Source organism: Rattus norvegicus, chromosome 5, assembly GCF_036323735.1.
Source record: "Rattus norvegicus strain BN/NHsdMcwi chromosome 5, GRCr8, whole genome shotgun sequence".
Classification (NCBI taxonomy): domain Eukaryota; kingdom Metazoa; phylum Chordata; class Mammalia; order Rodentia; family Muridae; genus Rattus; species Rattus norvegicus.
In genome coordinates this window covers 159,489,164-159,504,908 of record NC_086023.1, presented here as the reverse complement: position 1 = coordinate 159,504,908, position 15,745 = coordinate 159,489,164, and the positions used below count along the sequence as shown (strand labels likewise).

The 15,745-nt window shown below is 51.9% G+C and overlaps 1 protein-coding gene across 12 annotated transcripts in view; it reads left to right on the top strand.

Annotated features, from left to right (window-relative positions):
• Fhad1 (forkhead associated phosphopeptide binding domain 1) overlaps positions 1 to 15,745 on the top strand; it is a 119,345-nt gene that overhangs the window by 88,547 nt on the left and 15,053 nt on the right. For 7 of the 12 annotated variants that reach the window (XM_039110639.2, XM_063288294.1, XM_039110637.2 and 4 more), the window contains 8 exons: positions 1,114 to 1,198; positions 1,583 to 1,689; positions 4,065 to 4,224; positions 4,509 to 4,635; positions 10,343 to 10,472; positions 11,084 to 11,211; positions 14,447 to 14,542; positions 14,918 to 15,138. In XM_039110639.2, the coding sequence (XP_038966567.1) occupies positions 1,114 to 1,198; positions 1,583 to 1,689; positions 4,065 to 4,224; positions 4,509 to 4,635; positions 10,343 to 10,472; positions 11,084 to 11,211; positions 14,447 to 14,542; positions 14,918 to 15,138 (1,054 nt within the window). Of the gene's footprint in view, positions 1 to 1,113; positions 1,199 to 1,582; positions 1,690 to 4,064; positions 4,305 to 4,508; positions 4,636 to 10,342; positions 10,473 to 11,083; positions 11,212 to 13,539; positions 13,811 to 14,446; positions 14,543 to 14,917; positions 15,139 to 15,745 lie in introns of those variants that run through there. The other 5 variants (XM_039110641.2, XM_039110640.2, XM_039110642.2 and 2 more) reach the window with 3 other exon arrangements.

Below are 15,745 nucleotides of genomic sequence, written 5' to 3'. Positions count from 1 at the left end.
AATTGGAAAGCAGAGGACAGTGGGCTAAGGAGTGATCAAGGAAGCTGGGGAGCCAGGAAACACAGATTCCCCTAAGGTGTTTGTCTAGAAAGAGAGAAGGGCAAGTAGAGTGAACCATCGACGAGGCTACGCCTCTTGAAGGCTGGGCCACTGCTATCAGGTCCCTCATTCCCACAATGCTTCCTGGTCTGTAAACGTCACCCAGTAGCTGGGAAGAGCCCATAGCCATAGTTGGCCTATTTTCTGCTGTTGACAGTGGACACCCAGTCCTATGAGCGTTCAAGGGGTAGGGGGTGCTGGTGGTGATGGCCTTGCCAGCAGAGTCCTGAGAAAGTCCAAGGCATCACATGTCAAAAGAAAAATGGCTGTGCAAAGTTGGGCCTGTGGCTCGGTTGGGTAGAATCCTTCCATGCAGGAAGCCCTGGGTTCAATCTCTCACCACATAAATGGGATCTGGTGGTGCATGCCTGGAATCCCAGCACTTGAGGCAGGAGGATTGAAAGTTCAGAAGTTGTCCTCAGCTACACAGTGAGTTTGAGGCCAGCCTGGGCCTCAGTGAGATTAGTTTTTTGGGTTTGTTTGTTTGTTTGTTTGTTTGTTTGTTTTAATGGCAGAAGATAGAAAAGAACAAGACACAAGGGGCATGAACGTGTCTGGTGTCTGTCCATCTTATAAAGCCACTGGCATGCTGGAGCTCCACCCCCATGGTCTCAAATGACCAATCCACTCACTGCTCTAACCACCACGAGATCAAGTCTCCACCTTCTTAAACCTCACAGTGCAGATGAAACACCAGCATACCAGTTCCCACCGTGGGTGTTGACAGGCCTCATGCAGGACCAGCTGAGACCCTCATAAGACCTCAGTGGACCTCAGTGGACCTCAGCCCCACCCAGCCAAACCCTTGGCTCTTCCTCAAACTTCTATAAGCACAAACTGCATCCAAACTTCACAGAGACATAGCCTCAGCTTATCACACTACACATATAAGGAATCTCAGGGTAGAGAAAGCTCAGGGAGTTGTGAGAGACACGGGTGCGTTCATAGGAGAGGGCAAAGGGAGAGTCCACAGCATTCAGATTGTGATGACATTAACATGTCCTTCTAATGCAGCTCAAAAGGAGGAAGTGCCCCAAGAGTTCACCATAGTACCCTCACTGGACAGCAGTGCCAAAGAAATAGCGTGCGACCACCTGATGTGAGTACCCAGTCTCAGGAGTTAGAGAAGCAGGGACAGGCCACAACCGTGTTTTTCCCGTTGCTTAGCCTTCCCAATCCCTGTCATGTGGCAGGTCCCAAGCAGGACCAGCTGAGACCCTCACTAAACCTCGTGGACCTCAGCCCCCCTCTCCCAACCCAACCCTTGGCTCTTCCTCAAAGTGTACTACACACAAGTACATCAAAATGAGGTTCTCTTTGAGTACGTAAAGGCCGTCTGTTCCCTGCCTGGGCTGGGGTCCCAGGATCCATCCCTGGGTATTTTGAGCCTTTTCCCTGGGTCCTCCTACCCTGTCCCCAGGAGTCCCTAGGGAAGTTGAGCACAGTAGACTCAGGCCTGTTTGGGTTCTTTTCTCTCTTACAGAGATGACTTACTAATGGCTCAGAAGGAAATCCTGTCTCAGCAAGAGATTATCATGAAGCTGAGGACAGACCTCGGGGAAGCCCACACGCGGATGTCAGACCTGAGAGGTTGGTGTGAGTTCCTGGGTTACTTGACAGTCCGACCAGGCAGGAAGTGAAGGCCAAGAGTCAGCACCTTGGACACAAAGTCTCTCCTAGACCTGCTTTCATGTGTGCTTGCAGCCTGTCACCCAGGGGGGAATCACACAGACTTAGTGGACCTTAAATGTTCATGACATCTACTTCAGAGCATCTCCACCCTAGAAGAGCCATAGCGGGGCTCCCCCTTTGGGCTGGGCCCCTTGCAGGAGCCTGGGTGAAGTTTGAAGGGGCCTCACAAGCTTCTTCTTCCTCATGCAAAAAGACCACACGCCTTCTTGGATAATGGGCACCCAGAATAGGGGTGAGGAAGCCCAGTGTCACACACCCTCCTCTTCCAACAGCGCTTTCCTTTCCCCCTCCTGTACCACCACTCAGCCAGGCTCAGGCTCTCTTCCCTTCTGTCTCCCTCTTCTTGTGTTTCCCCATCCTTCCTCTCACTTCTTTTGGCCTCTTACTCTTTCCTGTCCCCAGCCTCTGGCAGGACAAAAAGTCCAGACTTAGGAGGTAACAAAGCTAGATTCCAAAAGTGGAAGGGGGGCTGGAGAAGGGAGAGAAGGAGGGAAGGAAGAGAGAGGGAGGGAGGGAGGGATAGGAGGGAGGGAAAGAGGGGTGGGGAGAGGAAGGGGACAGAAGAGAAGGAGGGGAGAAGAGAAGAAAGAAAGGGAGGGAAAGAAGGAAGGAAAGGAGGGAGGGAGAAAAGGAAAGGAGGAAAGAAAGGGGGAAAGAAGGACAGGGTGGGGGTGGGGGGAGGGAAGAAGAGAGGGAGGAAAGGAAGAAAGGGAGGGAAGGAAGAAGAGAAGAAAGGGAAGGAGGGAGGGGGAAAGTAAGGAAAGGAGGGAGGGAGGGAAGAAAGAAAAGGAGGGAAGGAAGAAAGGGAGGGAGGGAGAGAGAAAGAAGAGGAGGGAGGGAGGGAGAGAAGAGAGGGAGGCAACCCAGGAAAAAAGGGAAGGAAAGAAGGAAGTGGGGAGGGAGACTGTCTCACCCTTCTCCAGCCTCTGACACCCCCAAACCCTCAGGACTGTTTGCTCCCTGAGGCTGCCCCCATGGATTTCCAGAAGGAAGGAGAGTGGTAAAAAAAAAAAATGGTATCCACAGGGAGTCAAAACCCAGTCCAGAACCAGATCGCTTGACATTAGACAAGACAAGACCTCTCTGAGCCTCAGTGTCTGCATCAGTGAAGTGGGGCTGCAGACAGTAGCTCCCCTGTAGCCTGCAACTGAAGTTTGAAGGTGGTGCAAGGGTCTTAGCGTGGGTCCTCCCAACAGTGGACTCTGAAACCCGAACTCCACTCCAGCCAGTCTGTTCACGTCACAGCCCCGGGAAATGCCTTCAGGCGATGAAGTAGGGCCTGAGCCATAGAGAGGACAATGAAACACAGGGAGCAGGCTTCTGAGAGAGTGGACAGCTGTCTGTGCAAGCTGTGGGGGGAGCGCTGTTGTACCTGTCAGGCATGTAGCCCAGAAGACCCCCGGGGCCTCAGAACAGCCCCAGGTAGGAAGATAGAGAAGCAGCAGGATGTGGGGCTCAGTCTATAGAGCTTGTTGAGCCTGCTCAAGGCCCTGGGTTCAGGCCCAACACTGAATGAAAGTAAACCTGAGGTCTGTCACACACCTGCAGTCCCAGCACTGAGAAGGTGGAGACAGGACGATCAGGAGTCTAAAGTCATCTCTGGCGCGCTCTCTCTCTCTCTCTCTCTCTCTCTCTCTCTCTCTCTCTCTCTGTATATATGTATATGTGTATGTATATATATGTATATGTATATATATGTATATATATATATATAGATAGATATAGATATAGATATGTGAAGAGTTGGAGACCAGCCTAGGATGTATGAGACCCTATCTGAAAACAAAAGTATAAACAAAAACTCAGAAGCTGGTAGCAAAACATTGGCCGGTGTGTTGTAAAAGACAGGAGGGCGTGGGTAGGCGGTGGGGGACGTGGTTAGGGGTGGGGGATGTGGGTGGGGGAACATGAGTAAGGTGGTGGGAGACATGGGTAGATGATGGAGGATGTGAGTAGGCAGTGGGGGACATGGGTAGTGGTGGTGGACGTGGGTAGGCTATGGGGGATGTGGGTAGGCAGTTGGGGACGTGAGTAGGTGGTGGGGGACACAGGCAGAGAGTGGGGCCTTGATGGCGTCCACCGGTTTAATACTGTCACAAGGCAGAAGCAAGGGACTTATTGGTGCCACCCACTGTCATGTGCAGAGGCTCTGGCAGTGCTCCCGGGGAGCACTAGAGCCCCCTGAGAACCCTGGGGCAGACCTGCCTCGTGGATCCCAGAGGGCAGAGATCTGAGGTGGGGAAAACTACTCACTAACTTCCTGTCGCGCCCAGGGGAGCTGAGCGAGAAGCAGAAGACAGAGCTGGAGCGGCAGGTGGCCCTGGTGCGGCAGCAGAACAGTGAGCTGAGCATTCTCAAGGCAAAGGTGGTGCAGACGACCGGCCTGGTGGAGAAGAAGGACCGGGAACTGAAGGTCCTCAGGGAGGCGCTCAGGTGTGGGAAGGGGTCCGTGTGACACGACCACCCCAAGGCATCCGCACAGAGAGGGCTCAGTAAATGTTGGCTGAAGCAGACTGATGATAGTGTGTCATTGCCTCCTAGATTCATTAATTAAGACAGAGCCACGATTGGCTCTGGACTGCGCATTCCCCCCAGGTGACAGGCTCAGCTTAGCCACAGGAAAGAACTCAGTGCCCCCCCAGGAGTGTTTACAGAGGGATGCACAGGTCCCTGAACCCTGAGCTGTCTGACACCCATGATGCCCCTCTCTGCCCCAGGGCTTCCCAAGAGAAACCCAGACCCTACCTGAGCACGGAGCAGAAGCCTAGGAACCTGAGCCAGAAGTGTGACATCTCATTGCAGATAGAGCCAGCCCACCCAGATTCATTCTCCAGCTTCCAAGAGGTCAGTGTCTGTGAGTGGGGCTCCAGGCAGCCCCAACAGCCCAAGGGCTAAGGGCTTTCTTCCTAAGAGTATCGCTGGTCCACGGTAAAGGACAAAGTAAAAAGAGCCCTGTCCCCATGATCAGTCTCCAGAGTCAAGCCATCAACAATGCTCCCAGGTCTTCCTGCCATCATCATGGCCACTGCCCCCCAGGGAGGTCACTGTGCACCAGCTCCCCGCTCTGAGAAAGACAGACCCACCTCAAAGAATTGTCGGGAGACATATTTTATGTATACACACTCACAAACTCACAGCCTGCACATACCTCCGTCTGGTGCGTAATCGTTTGTAACTCTACGATTTGTTTACCTCTGTCTCTGTGTGTGTGCACGCACACGCACACGTGCACTCGTGGGTATGCATGTGTGCTCGTGTGTGATATGCGTGTGTGGAGGCCATCAGATATGTCTCTGTCTCATCGCCCTTGAGATAGAATCCCTCCCTGAACGTAGAGACCTCCCTCCCCACAAGCTCTAGGGTGCGTTTTTTAAATAGGTGCTGGGAATCTGAATTCCCTAATGCTCACACACACGCTCGACGAGCAAGTGCTCTAACCACTGAGCCATCACCCCAGCCCACCAACTCTATTCAATGGCACCTTTTGCAACTAAGTCTGTAAAAGTCCACTTTGTATATAAGTGGCTGCTTAGAATTCCATTCTGTGTCCTCCTTATCCAGCCGGTGGATATTCCAGCTGTGTAGAAGTTAAGCTTGGTTCTTCCTCCCAGCCCCATGATCCCAGAAATAAAGCTCAGACTCAAAATATATTTGCAGGGGTTGGGGATTTAGCTCAGCGGTAGAGCGCTTGCCTAGCAAGCACAAGACCCTGGGTTCGGTCCCCAGCTCCGAAAAAAAGAAAAAAATATATATATTTGCAAATACATTGGCCATATCTCGAGCCTCTTCTCTGACTAGATCACAACTGAAATAACCCAGTTATCTTAACCTACATTCTGCCACACGACTGGTTACCTGTGCTCAGGCTCCAGGGGTCCCTCTCCTCACATCTTCCTGGATGGATGTTCCTGTGCCTCTCTGTTTCCCAGAATCCTCTCTGCCTCCTGGGCATCCCGCCTTCTATTTCCTGCCTAAGCGAAAGGCCACAGACTCTTTAATGGACAGGCGACGCATCCATATAATACACAAGATATCCTCTCCACACAGCCGTGTCTCCCTTGACCTGATGCTGTAATCAGCATGGCCGCCATGGAGAACTCACCTTTGGCTATGAAATTGCTAGGGCCAAGGGGCTTCTTAAGCTGCGGGGAACAGACAAATGACTTTCCCAGAGAGGTTAATTGACATGCAGTTAATGTGACACCCCCCCCGCATCTCCCCCACACCATGGCGGTCACTTGATAAGGTGACCCCTCGTGACTGCCCGGAAGTCCCAAATGCTCATCCAACGGGAAGCATGCCTGAGTGGTCCGTCAGGTGGTCCCCAAAGCTGATGCCCACACTCTGCGCCATGCCTGGTGCCGTGGTCTTAGCCATCATTCCTAGGAGGCCTACTGCAGGATGCAGTAATTCCTTGAGGTCTCAGTTTCCTAGAGTTCAGAACATCCGTTCCTCTCACTTTGGGAAACCAGATGCTTTGGGGAGGCATCTGCAGAAGAAACAAAGCCAAAAATGTCAACAAAGACACTGTCCCTGCCAGAGGAATGAGCCAGGGCTTCTGGCAGCCAAGATGAAAGGGCTCGAGGTCCAGCCAGCCATCCCTGGCACCGAGTGCTGTCCAGAGCACTTAAATAGAAGTGTTCCCTGTTGCTCAGGGCAACCAGGAGGAGGAGTGCAATGACCCAGGTGACTGGAAGCTCAGCTGGGGTAGGAAATGTCAATCACTCCTGTTGGAATCCTAAGCCCCAAAAGCAGGACCTGACTCACAGCTACTATTGAGCACTTGCTGTATACCAGGCCTCGTGCTAGAGACAGGGAAAGGCATAAAGGGATCCAAACACCCTGCCTGTGTTTGATGGAGAGACTCGGTTGAATGGTTACTTTTAGTTTCTATCTCACAGTTGAAGCCGATGGGGGATGGGAATGTAAGATAAAAGGCACTTGGAACAGTGGTCCTCATCCAGGCTACTTCCTGTTTCCAAAGCCAGAGAGGGTCAGAGGGCTCCAGAGTTGTATGAGAAAGAATTCGCATCCTCACTCAGTAAGAGAGTTTCCCAGAGGGGCATGAGGAAGAATCACGTGGCACTTCCTCTCCCAGTGCATGAAAGACTCAAGAGAGCCCTGCCTGGCTGCCGAGCCTGGTCTTCTGCCCCAGATCAGCACCTCCTGTCTGCTTCTGTCCAGACAGAGGGAACATTCAGGTGGCTCCTTCCAGGACAAACAGATGTCCTCCAGCAGCCGAGGTACAGAACCAAGCCCTGAGGCGGACCAGAGGAGTTGGGTCCACTCACTCACCTGACAGCCCTGAGCTGGGGACAGCCTCCTCGCTCCTTCCACATTTTGCACATCTTGAGCACCATCCTGAGAGGACCAGTCTCCACAGGAAGCGTGCCTGGCCCTCATGGAGCCTCTGTGCACGAAAGGAAGAGACAGAAAGAAAACAGTATAGACTAAAAGTATGTCCTAGGGAGGAGGTGGGGTCAAGTGGTTTGTGGAGCTGCTACGGTAGGGCTTAACACTGTCCTCGCTTGCTTTCCATCGGTGTGATCAACCCTCTGACCAAAGACAGCTTGGGGAGGAAAGGGTTCACCTCACCTTACAGCTCACAGTGCATCACTGAAGGAAGTCAGGGCCGGAGCTCAAGGCCGGAACCTATAGGCTAGGACCGACATAGAGGTCACGGAAGAATGCTGCTTACTGGCTTGCTTTTCCTGGCTTGCTCGCCCTGCTTTCTGATATACCCCAAGACCACCTGTTCCAGGCTATCCCTGTCCACAGTGGGCTGAGCCCTCCCATATCAACCATTAATCCACAGAAAAAAAGAGCCTCACAGACCAATCTGATGGAGGCATCTTTTCAATCAGTTGAGGTTCGTTCTTCCTAGATTAACCATTGCTTGCGTCCAGAGACAAGACACTGACCAGAATAGTGGTTAAGAACGACACGGTAGAGAAAGGGTTCTCTCAGAACTGTTGGTCAGGACCTCCACAGGGGGAGATTGGGAGCAGAGTCATAAAGGTATGAGTGATAGAAATGTCAAAGGGAGGGTCTCAGCCAGTGTTGCTGAGCCCTCTTGAAGGAGATTGTAGGCCTCGAACCCCGGGAGAGCCAGTGTGACTAGCACAGGGCCTAAGGACTTATCACCCTATCAGCCAAAGAATCACCAACGTCAGCAAAGGAAGACCCAGTGATTCTCTTTCCCTGGCTTCCGCTCTGTCTGTGGTTGGATTTCTGTCACCGAAGCTGGGGTATCTAACACAAAATTGTTCACCGTCCGTCTGCCGTGCAAAGTTCAGCTCTTCGGGAGGACTTAGCTTGGGGCCCTTGACGGAGGCACCAGGAATAGCATCTTAGCATAGGGGAAGAGAAGGCGGGGCCAATGAATTTGGATGAGAATATGGGTAAGTAGTGATGGGTTGATAGACACAGGACTGGACGTGCAGCTCAGTGGGTAGGGCTTGTTGAGCTCCCAAAGCTATTACTACACTGTAATTACCACACAGACCAGGCATGGCAGCACTCACTGGAAATCCCAGCACTCAGGAGTTGGAGACAGGAGGACCAGGAGTTCAAGGTCATCTTTGGCTACATAGAAAGTCAGACGGCAACCGGGGCTCTGTGAGAGCCTGTCTCAAAGAAAAATTAAAAAGGGGGGAAACGTTTAAAAAGAAAAGAAAGACCAAGATGCCTAGCTATATAAAACTTTAATAATTTCTGTTCACCTCATGCTGTGTGTGTTGTCTCCGATGTCTATATCTGCAACCTAAAATGAACCAAAAGTTGCTATTTTAAAAGTAGTTATAAACGAGACAGATCGTTGGTGCCTTCATTCTTGCCAGGTTGGCTGAGGCCTCCCCCTAGCAACCGTCTGACAACTGAAAACCCATCCCTACTCACAGCACACCCCCCATTAATTATCTGCTAAACACCTGTGACTGCCCACTGTGTCTCTCCCTATTTACCTTCCCCACTGTCTGTCTCCTCGTGCCCGGATACACAATCCAGGACAGCAAGAATTTGCCAGTGTCACTCCCTGACAGATTCCCCAGAGCCTACAGCAAGTTGGCACTCCGGGGTGTGGAATGAGGGAATGAATGAATGAGTGACTGACTCACCAGAGAACTGAGACAAGATCTCAAGTAACCCAGGCTGGCCTCGAACTCACTATGTAGCCAGAAAAGGCCTTGAGCTTCTGATCCACTTGCACCCAAGCACTGGAACCACAGGTGTGTGTCACATCGGTTTATCCAGTGCTGGGAATGGAGCCCAGGGTTTCGTGCATGCCAGGCAAACCCTCTGCATTACTGGGATGTGACTCCTCCTTTTTTCTTTAAGGAAAAAATAATCCTAAATTCCTCTGAATTTGTCTTAAAATGGAGCAGACCCCCACTCTAGTCCCTGACAGTCCCATGGGGTCCGCGTGTGGCCGGCAGCCATCTTACCACATACGGCAGGTATGGAATTATTGTCACAGAATGTTCTGTTGGACCTGCCACTCTAGAGATCCTAGAGTCTCAGAGGACTCTCTCTCTCTCCAGACTGACCAAGTACCAGGGTGTCCGCTATCCCCAAAACCATCCTCGTGGCCAGCGTGAAAAGGGCCTCCTGAGGTCTCACCTTAAATGTCCTTCTGGGGCTGAGAATACAGCTGAGCAACAAAGGAGGATCTTAGTTATGCACAAGACATGGGTTCCACCCTCAGCACCACAGAAAGGGGAGGAGAAAGAGAAGTAAAAATGCTCCCCCAGAAGTGGGGGTGCTAGGGAGACAGCTCAGCAGTTAAGGTCACCTGTGGCTCTCGCACAAGACTGGACTTCTGTTCCCAGCAGCCACAGTTCACAGCCACCTTTAACTCCACCTCCATGAAATCTGATGCCCTCCTCTGGCGCCCTCACACACACACACACACATACACTCTCTCTCTCATTAAAAAGTAATAAAAGAATCCTTTTCTAAAAGTTACTCTTCAGGGAAAGGGGAGATTGCTAACAAATGGAAAATCCAAAACTGGGCGTGGAGACACACGCCTTTAATCCCAGCACTCAGGAGGCAGAGGCAGGGGGATCTCTTGAGTTTGAGACCAACAGCCTGGTCTACACAGTGAGTTCCAGGACAGCCAGGGCTATAGTGAGAGACCCTGTCTAAAGAGCAGGCAGGAAACGGAGACCCAGGCACGAAGGTCTTTAGAAGAAGACTGCAGAGAAGGAAAACCAGGGATATTTTATTTATAGTAGGAAGTAGAGCTGCAAATCCTCCTACGTAGGACTTAATGTCTATGATGACCTATGTAGGACATGATGTCTATGATGACCTACGTAGGACTTGATGTCTATGATGACCTACGTAGGACTTGATGTCTATGATGACCTACGTAGGACTCGATGTCTATGACGAAACATGTGAACGCCTCCTCTGCCGAAGCTCTTAGGATAGTTTCCACAAGCACTGAGTGACAGGGTTTCTGCCAAACACAAGTTGTTTAAGTCACTGGGAACCTGAGGGAAATACCTGGCCCCTTATGGAGCTGCTGTGTCTGCTACCCTGTCCCCAGGAGCAGTTCTTCAGTGACCTGGGGGCCAAGTGCAAAGGGTCTCGACACGAGGAAGTCATCCAACGGCAGAAGAAGGCCCTGTCTGAACTCCGAACGCGAATCAAAGAACTGGAGAAGGCCAACTCCTCCAGTAAGTTCTCTGGTCCCAGCTTGGGGGCCCTAGAACCTGGTGTGCACCTTGGGGATGGGCTGGTTGGCCAAGATGTCCCCACCATTTAATAATCAGGACATTAAAACACTAACAGTGACGGGCTAGGTCCGGCCTCAGGGTCAAGTGCACATCTTGGCATTACATAAACAGGACATGAAGACTCGCTACTGTCTTTTTTTATTTCCCTGTCACCTGGTGGGGACTTTGTCATGGTCTAACTACACCAAGGGTGAGCACTAGGGGGTCCTCTTAGAGCACCCCATTCAAAAGGGCTGGGACTGGCTCAGAATGGGCAGCTGATGGCTGAGAAAGGCACTGGGCGCTAGGGTGTCCTGGTACAAGTGCCATTGTCACCTCTGTGGTTGGAAGCCCTGCAGTGACATTCACTATGCAGGCCTCTGCAATGGTGGCCAAAGCCTCACACTCAATATGCAGCCTTGAGGAAGTCGCTTAACCTCTCTGGGCCTCGGTTTCCTCACCAGTATCTCCGTGAGGTTGTGAGGATTAGAACGGTCCGGTGTCCTGTAAACCGCAGCTACAGCGATGGCGTAAAATGATGTCTACCTGAGTCTACATTATTTCTTTTATAGATCATAAAGACCATGTGAATGAGTCGTTCCTAGAGCTCAAGACCCTCCGAATGGAAAAAAACGTACAGAAAATATTATTAGATGCAAAGCCCGACCTGACAACTTTCTCAAGAGTAGAGATCCGACCGGTAACCAAAAATCACTTCTCTCTGCTGTGACCAACATGAGAGGGTGGGCATTAGGGCTGGCGTGATCTGAGCCTCGAGACAGTGTGCCAGGGGTTCAAGGCCAGGCCTCCCTGATGAGCAGGGGTCTGTCTACACGCACCACCCAGGGAGTCAGTGGATACTGGCACAGATAGTGGCCTTCCACCTGTACAGTACAGTATGTCATTACTTTGAGTCTGGACCAGGTCGGTCACTGAAGCTCAAAGGGCCCCTCCTTCTCCTATGACACATTGCATTCTACAGAAAATGAGGTTACGCCAGGAGTTTGCCAAAGTCTGCCATTCCCCGTAAACTGAAAGACTCGAACACACATAAGTATAAGGGAGCTGTGGTGACGGGGCCAGAGGCGAGCCCCGTGAGGGAGCCCAGCCTGAAAGGACAGCCAACTGTGGTGACACACACCTGTAGTCCCAGCACTGAGGGGCAGAGTCTGGTGGGTCAGGAGTGTAGGTCAGACATGACCACATGGCAATTTTTAGGCCTACAGGGGCTACCTAAGGCCCTCAACAACAATAACAAAAGCCACGATAACTTTACAAATGCTTCCCCCAGTGCCTGGCTCAGAATTCAGGCTGAAGCACAGGTCATTGTGGTTGCTAAGTAATGCTATCCCAGGGAAAGTGGGACTTCATGCCAAGATTCTCAGTAGTGAGAACTGAATGGTGACATTGAAGGTGACCTAGTAACCTAATGGATGTGAGACTGAGTGTTTGATAGGCTGAGGTCAGTGTCAATCACAGGGCCCACTGGCTACCACCTAGCTAACACAACTGGGGATAAAGCCCACGGAAGCTTCTAGAACGAACAACAAAGTTATCCTATCTGAACCAATGTCCCTCTCAAATAATCTTTCCGGACATTCACTGCCCTTGGAGAGAAAGGTCTTTGAAAGAAGCTGGTTTTCTTACTAAAACCGTACACTTGTTCTCCAGGGTCGGGTGTGGCGGGACCATCTCCAGATGGGAGATCAGCTAGATCTCATGGCCTGGCTCTGCTTCCCAGACTGGTCTTCCCTTTGTGGGATGACCCCACCCCCACCCCACCCCCCATTGCTGCCACACAGCAGGGAACCTCCCATCTCTCCATCCTCCAAAGTTGGAAGCAAGCAAAATTGTAAGAGGAGTCAGGAGGAAGGAAAGCCCACTCGGATTGAGTGCTTCCTGGGCACTGAGCTGAGCCTGTCACCTGCTTAGCAAATCCTCGCAGCAGCTGACCTGTAGATTTCCAATGTCCCTGTTTGACAGATTAAAAATGAGGGCTTCAGAAGCTATGCACCTCATCCAAGGTCACAGAGATAAAGGAGGGAGCCCGTACTCCGTCCCTGGCTGTCTTCCTCTGCACCCTGACAGAATGAAAAGGGGGATCCTGGAGATGGGCGCAGAAGACTCTGTCCAACTTACTGTTATCTCCAAAGATCCTCTTGTCAGGGCCAGGGGAATGGCTCAGTGGGTAAGAGCACTTGCTCTTCAGACACGAGGACATGAGTTCAAATCTCCAATACCCATGGAAAGAGCAGAGTGTGGCCACACACCCACCTCTAAGCCCAGCACTAGGAGAGAGGGAGACAGGAGCATCACCAGGGTTTGCTGGTTGCCAGCCCAGCCCCAGGTTCTGTGAGAGATCCTGTCTCAAGGGAGCGAGGCAAAGTGGGACAGGACAGGGCTCCTGACCTCCTCTGGCCACAACATGGGTTACACACACCTGCACACATGTACCTCATCCATGTGCACACGCATGTGTACACACGCAACACATACATGTGCAACACACACACACACACACACACACACACACCTTTTCTTCTTGTCTCAATGTATAACTGTGCCCACACTTACCAACTGGTTACTGCAAGCCTTTCTGGTTTTATGGTCAGGGTTTTTAGTTTCGCTGTAGTGTTCAGGGGGTCACAGGACAGCGCCTGTCGATGCTGAGAGCCAAGAAGGCCACGATGTACCTACTGAGGACCAAAGGCCACCTGGGTCCTGACGAGGTGTATGATAGTCACCCGTGGCTCCACGTTCTCTGCTTGGCCTGATTGCTGTTCTGGGCTTCCAGTCAGAGCTTCCAACTGGCTGAGGCAGGGCATAGCAAATGCACAGCTGGAAGGCCGGGCCTGTATCATCTCAGGAAACGTTCCAAGGGAGCCTCCCCCACCCAGAGAACATTTGGGCACATCTCCTGAAGGACTCCATTTCTACCATGGGAACATGAGGTTCTTCTAACAGAAGGAAAACATACTGTTCCTGCATCGCATTCGTTCATTCATTCATTCATTCATTCATTCTTCAGGCACATCTTGGGCCACCATGTGACCAGTGCCTAGCTTGGCACTGGAGTGCAGCATACAGGCAGCAACATGGTCCCCATCTCTATGGAGCCTGAAACTTGGCCCAGGGCTTCTCAACATCAACACATTGATATTTGGAGTTAGAGGCTGGGATACCTCAATTGGTAAAGAATTACTACGTAAACACGATGGCTTCCGACTGATCCCAGAATTCACATTAAAAAAAAAAAAAAAGGCAAGCATGACATTAAAGCACACACATCTTTAATCCCAGCAGATGGTTCTCTGTGATTTCTAGGCCAACCTGGTCTACATAGTGAGTCCAGACCAGCCAGAGGTACACAGTGAAACCCTGTCTCAAAAGAAAGAAAAAGCGCTGATCGCTGTAGTGTGCCTTGTAAGCCCAGTGCTGGGGAAGTAAAGGCAGAAGGGTTTCTGGGGATCGGCAAGTCAGCAGGCCTCTCAAGACCTGGTGAGAGACACTGTCTAAAGAATAAGAAAGACAGCTCCTAGGGAATGGCACGTAAGATTGGCCTTTGACCTCCCTCTCCACACACACAAGATATTTGGGGTCTGGTGGCTCCCAGCCGGTTTGACTGGGGTACTGTCTTGTTCAGTGGCACCCTCAGCATCCTCCCATTAGACGAGCCAGTATATATCACTAAGCAACCTGGGGGCTGAGGGAGGGGCAAACCCAGCCCAGGCGGGAGACCCTGTTCTAGAAGGAAGACATCAGAAGAGGAGCTGGCAAACGAAACCGACGGCTGAAGAGTTCAGACTAGACGGTCAGGAATAGAGACGAGAAACCCACGGAACACGTAGTCCATGGTCACACGGGGGTCCCAGCTTCCCGTGGCTAATGCAGACGACAGAGCACCAAGAGCGCTGTCCATCTCTCCTTTATTTCAGCCTTTGAATGGCCCTTTCAGCTCGGGCTCCCCCTTTGCCATGGAGAAGTCCATGAAGACGGATGCAGCGGAAGCCTTAGAGCTCAGCGAGAAGCTGGTGTGTGGACGCGGCGCCCCCCCCCTTTCTGCCCAGCACTGACTGTTAGCCACAGGATCATTTACTGCCAGGCTGAGCCATATTGACTCGTTCCAATAACTCGGCAAGACCCGGCTGCCACTCAGCATGGGTTGGGAACCAGCACACAGCCCAGTTCCCGGGAAGCCCCACCATTAGAACGAGTATTAATTTCTGTTGTCACTTCCCATCCATTCTGGAAAAGACGTGGCTGTCGGGTAGGGGAGGATGAAAGGCCCAACTGCAGTCACACACATTTGCTTCCCTCGGGCTGCAAAGCATGAGCTAGATTCAGACACCAGCATCGCCACGTGCACCCCCTGACGCAGCTCTCACCAGCCACCCATCTCCTTGCAGTACACGGACATGATCAAGACGCTCGGCAGCCTGATGAACATCAAGGACATGTCCAGCCACATGTCCCTGAAGCACCTCTCCCCGAAAGAGCGGGAGAGGGTCAACCACCTCCGACAGAAGGACCTGGACCTAGTGTTTGATAAGATCACTCAGCTCAAGACCCGGCTTCAGAGGAAAGAGGAGCTCGTGAGGGGATATGAGTGGGAACTGGAGCAGCTCAGGTACCCATCCCCTGGCTAAGCATGGACACCTGCCGGGCTGGGGCAGGACAGAGGGCTCGATGCAGATTAAGTAATAGCACCAGTTGGGGGAGGGCCATGCCTCTCTAGCCTGTCTGCTCTCAATGAGCGGGCTACACCCGTTAGAACCTTGTGAGGTGGGTGCAGCTCAGACAGCAGAGTCTTGCCTAGCATGCGTGAAGCACCGGGCTCCAGCCCGAGCAGTGCACAAGAGTTGACATGGCCACTCATACCTAGAATCCCAGCACTCGCTGAAGGATCAGGAGTTCAAGGTCACCCTGTACTGCACAGCAAGTTCCGAGCCAGCCTGTGCAACATCCAGGCCTGTCTCAATATAGCAAAAGGCTGAACATGATCTGATAGGTAAAGCACGTGTCCCACAAGCGTTAGGGGCCGAGTCTGAATCTTCATCCAAGCAGTAGTAGGTGGACCTGTAATTCCAGTGCTCCTACAGGAAGATGGGAGGCAGAGATTGGAGATTCACTGTTCTGGCACACAAGCAGCAAATCAACAGAGATCCTGCCTTAAACAAGGTGCATAGGGCAAGGGTGCATACCTGATGTTGTCCTCTGACCTCCACGCAAGCATG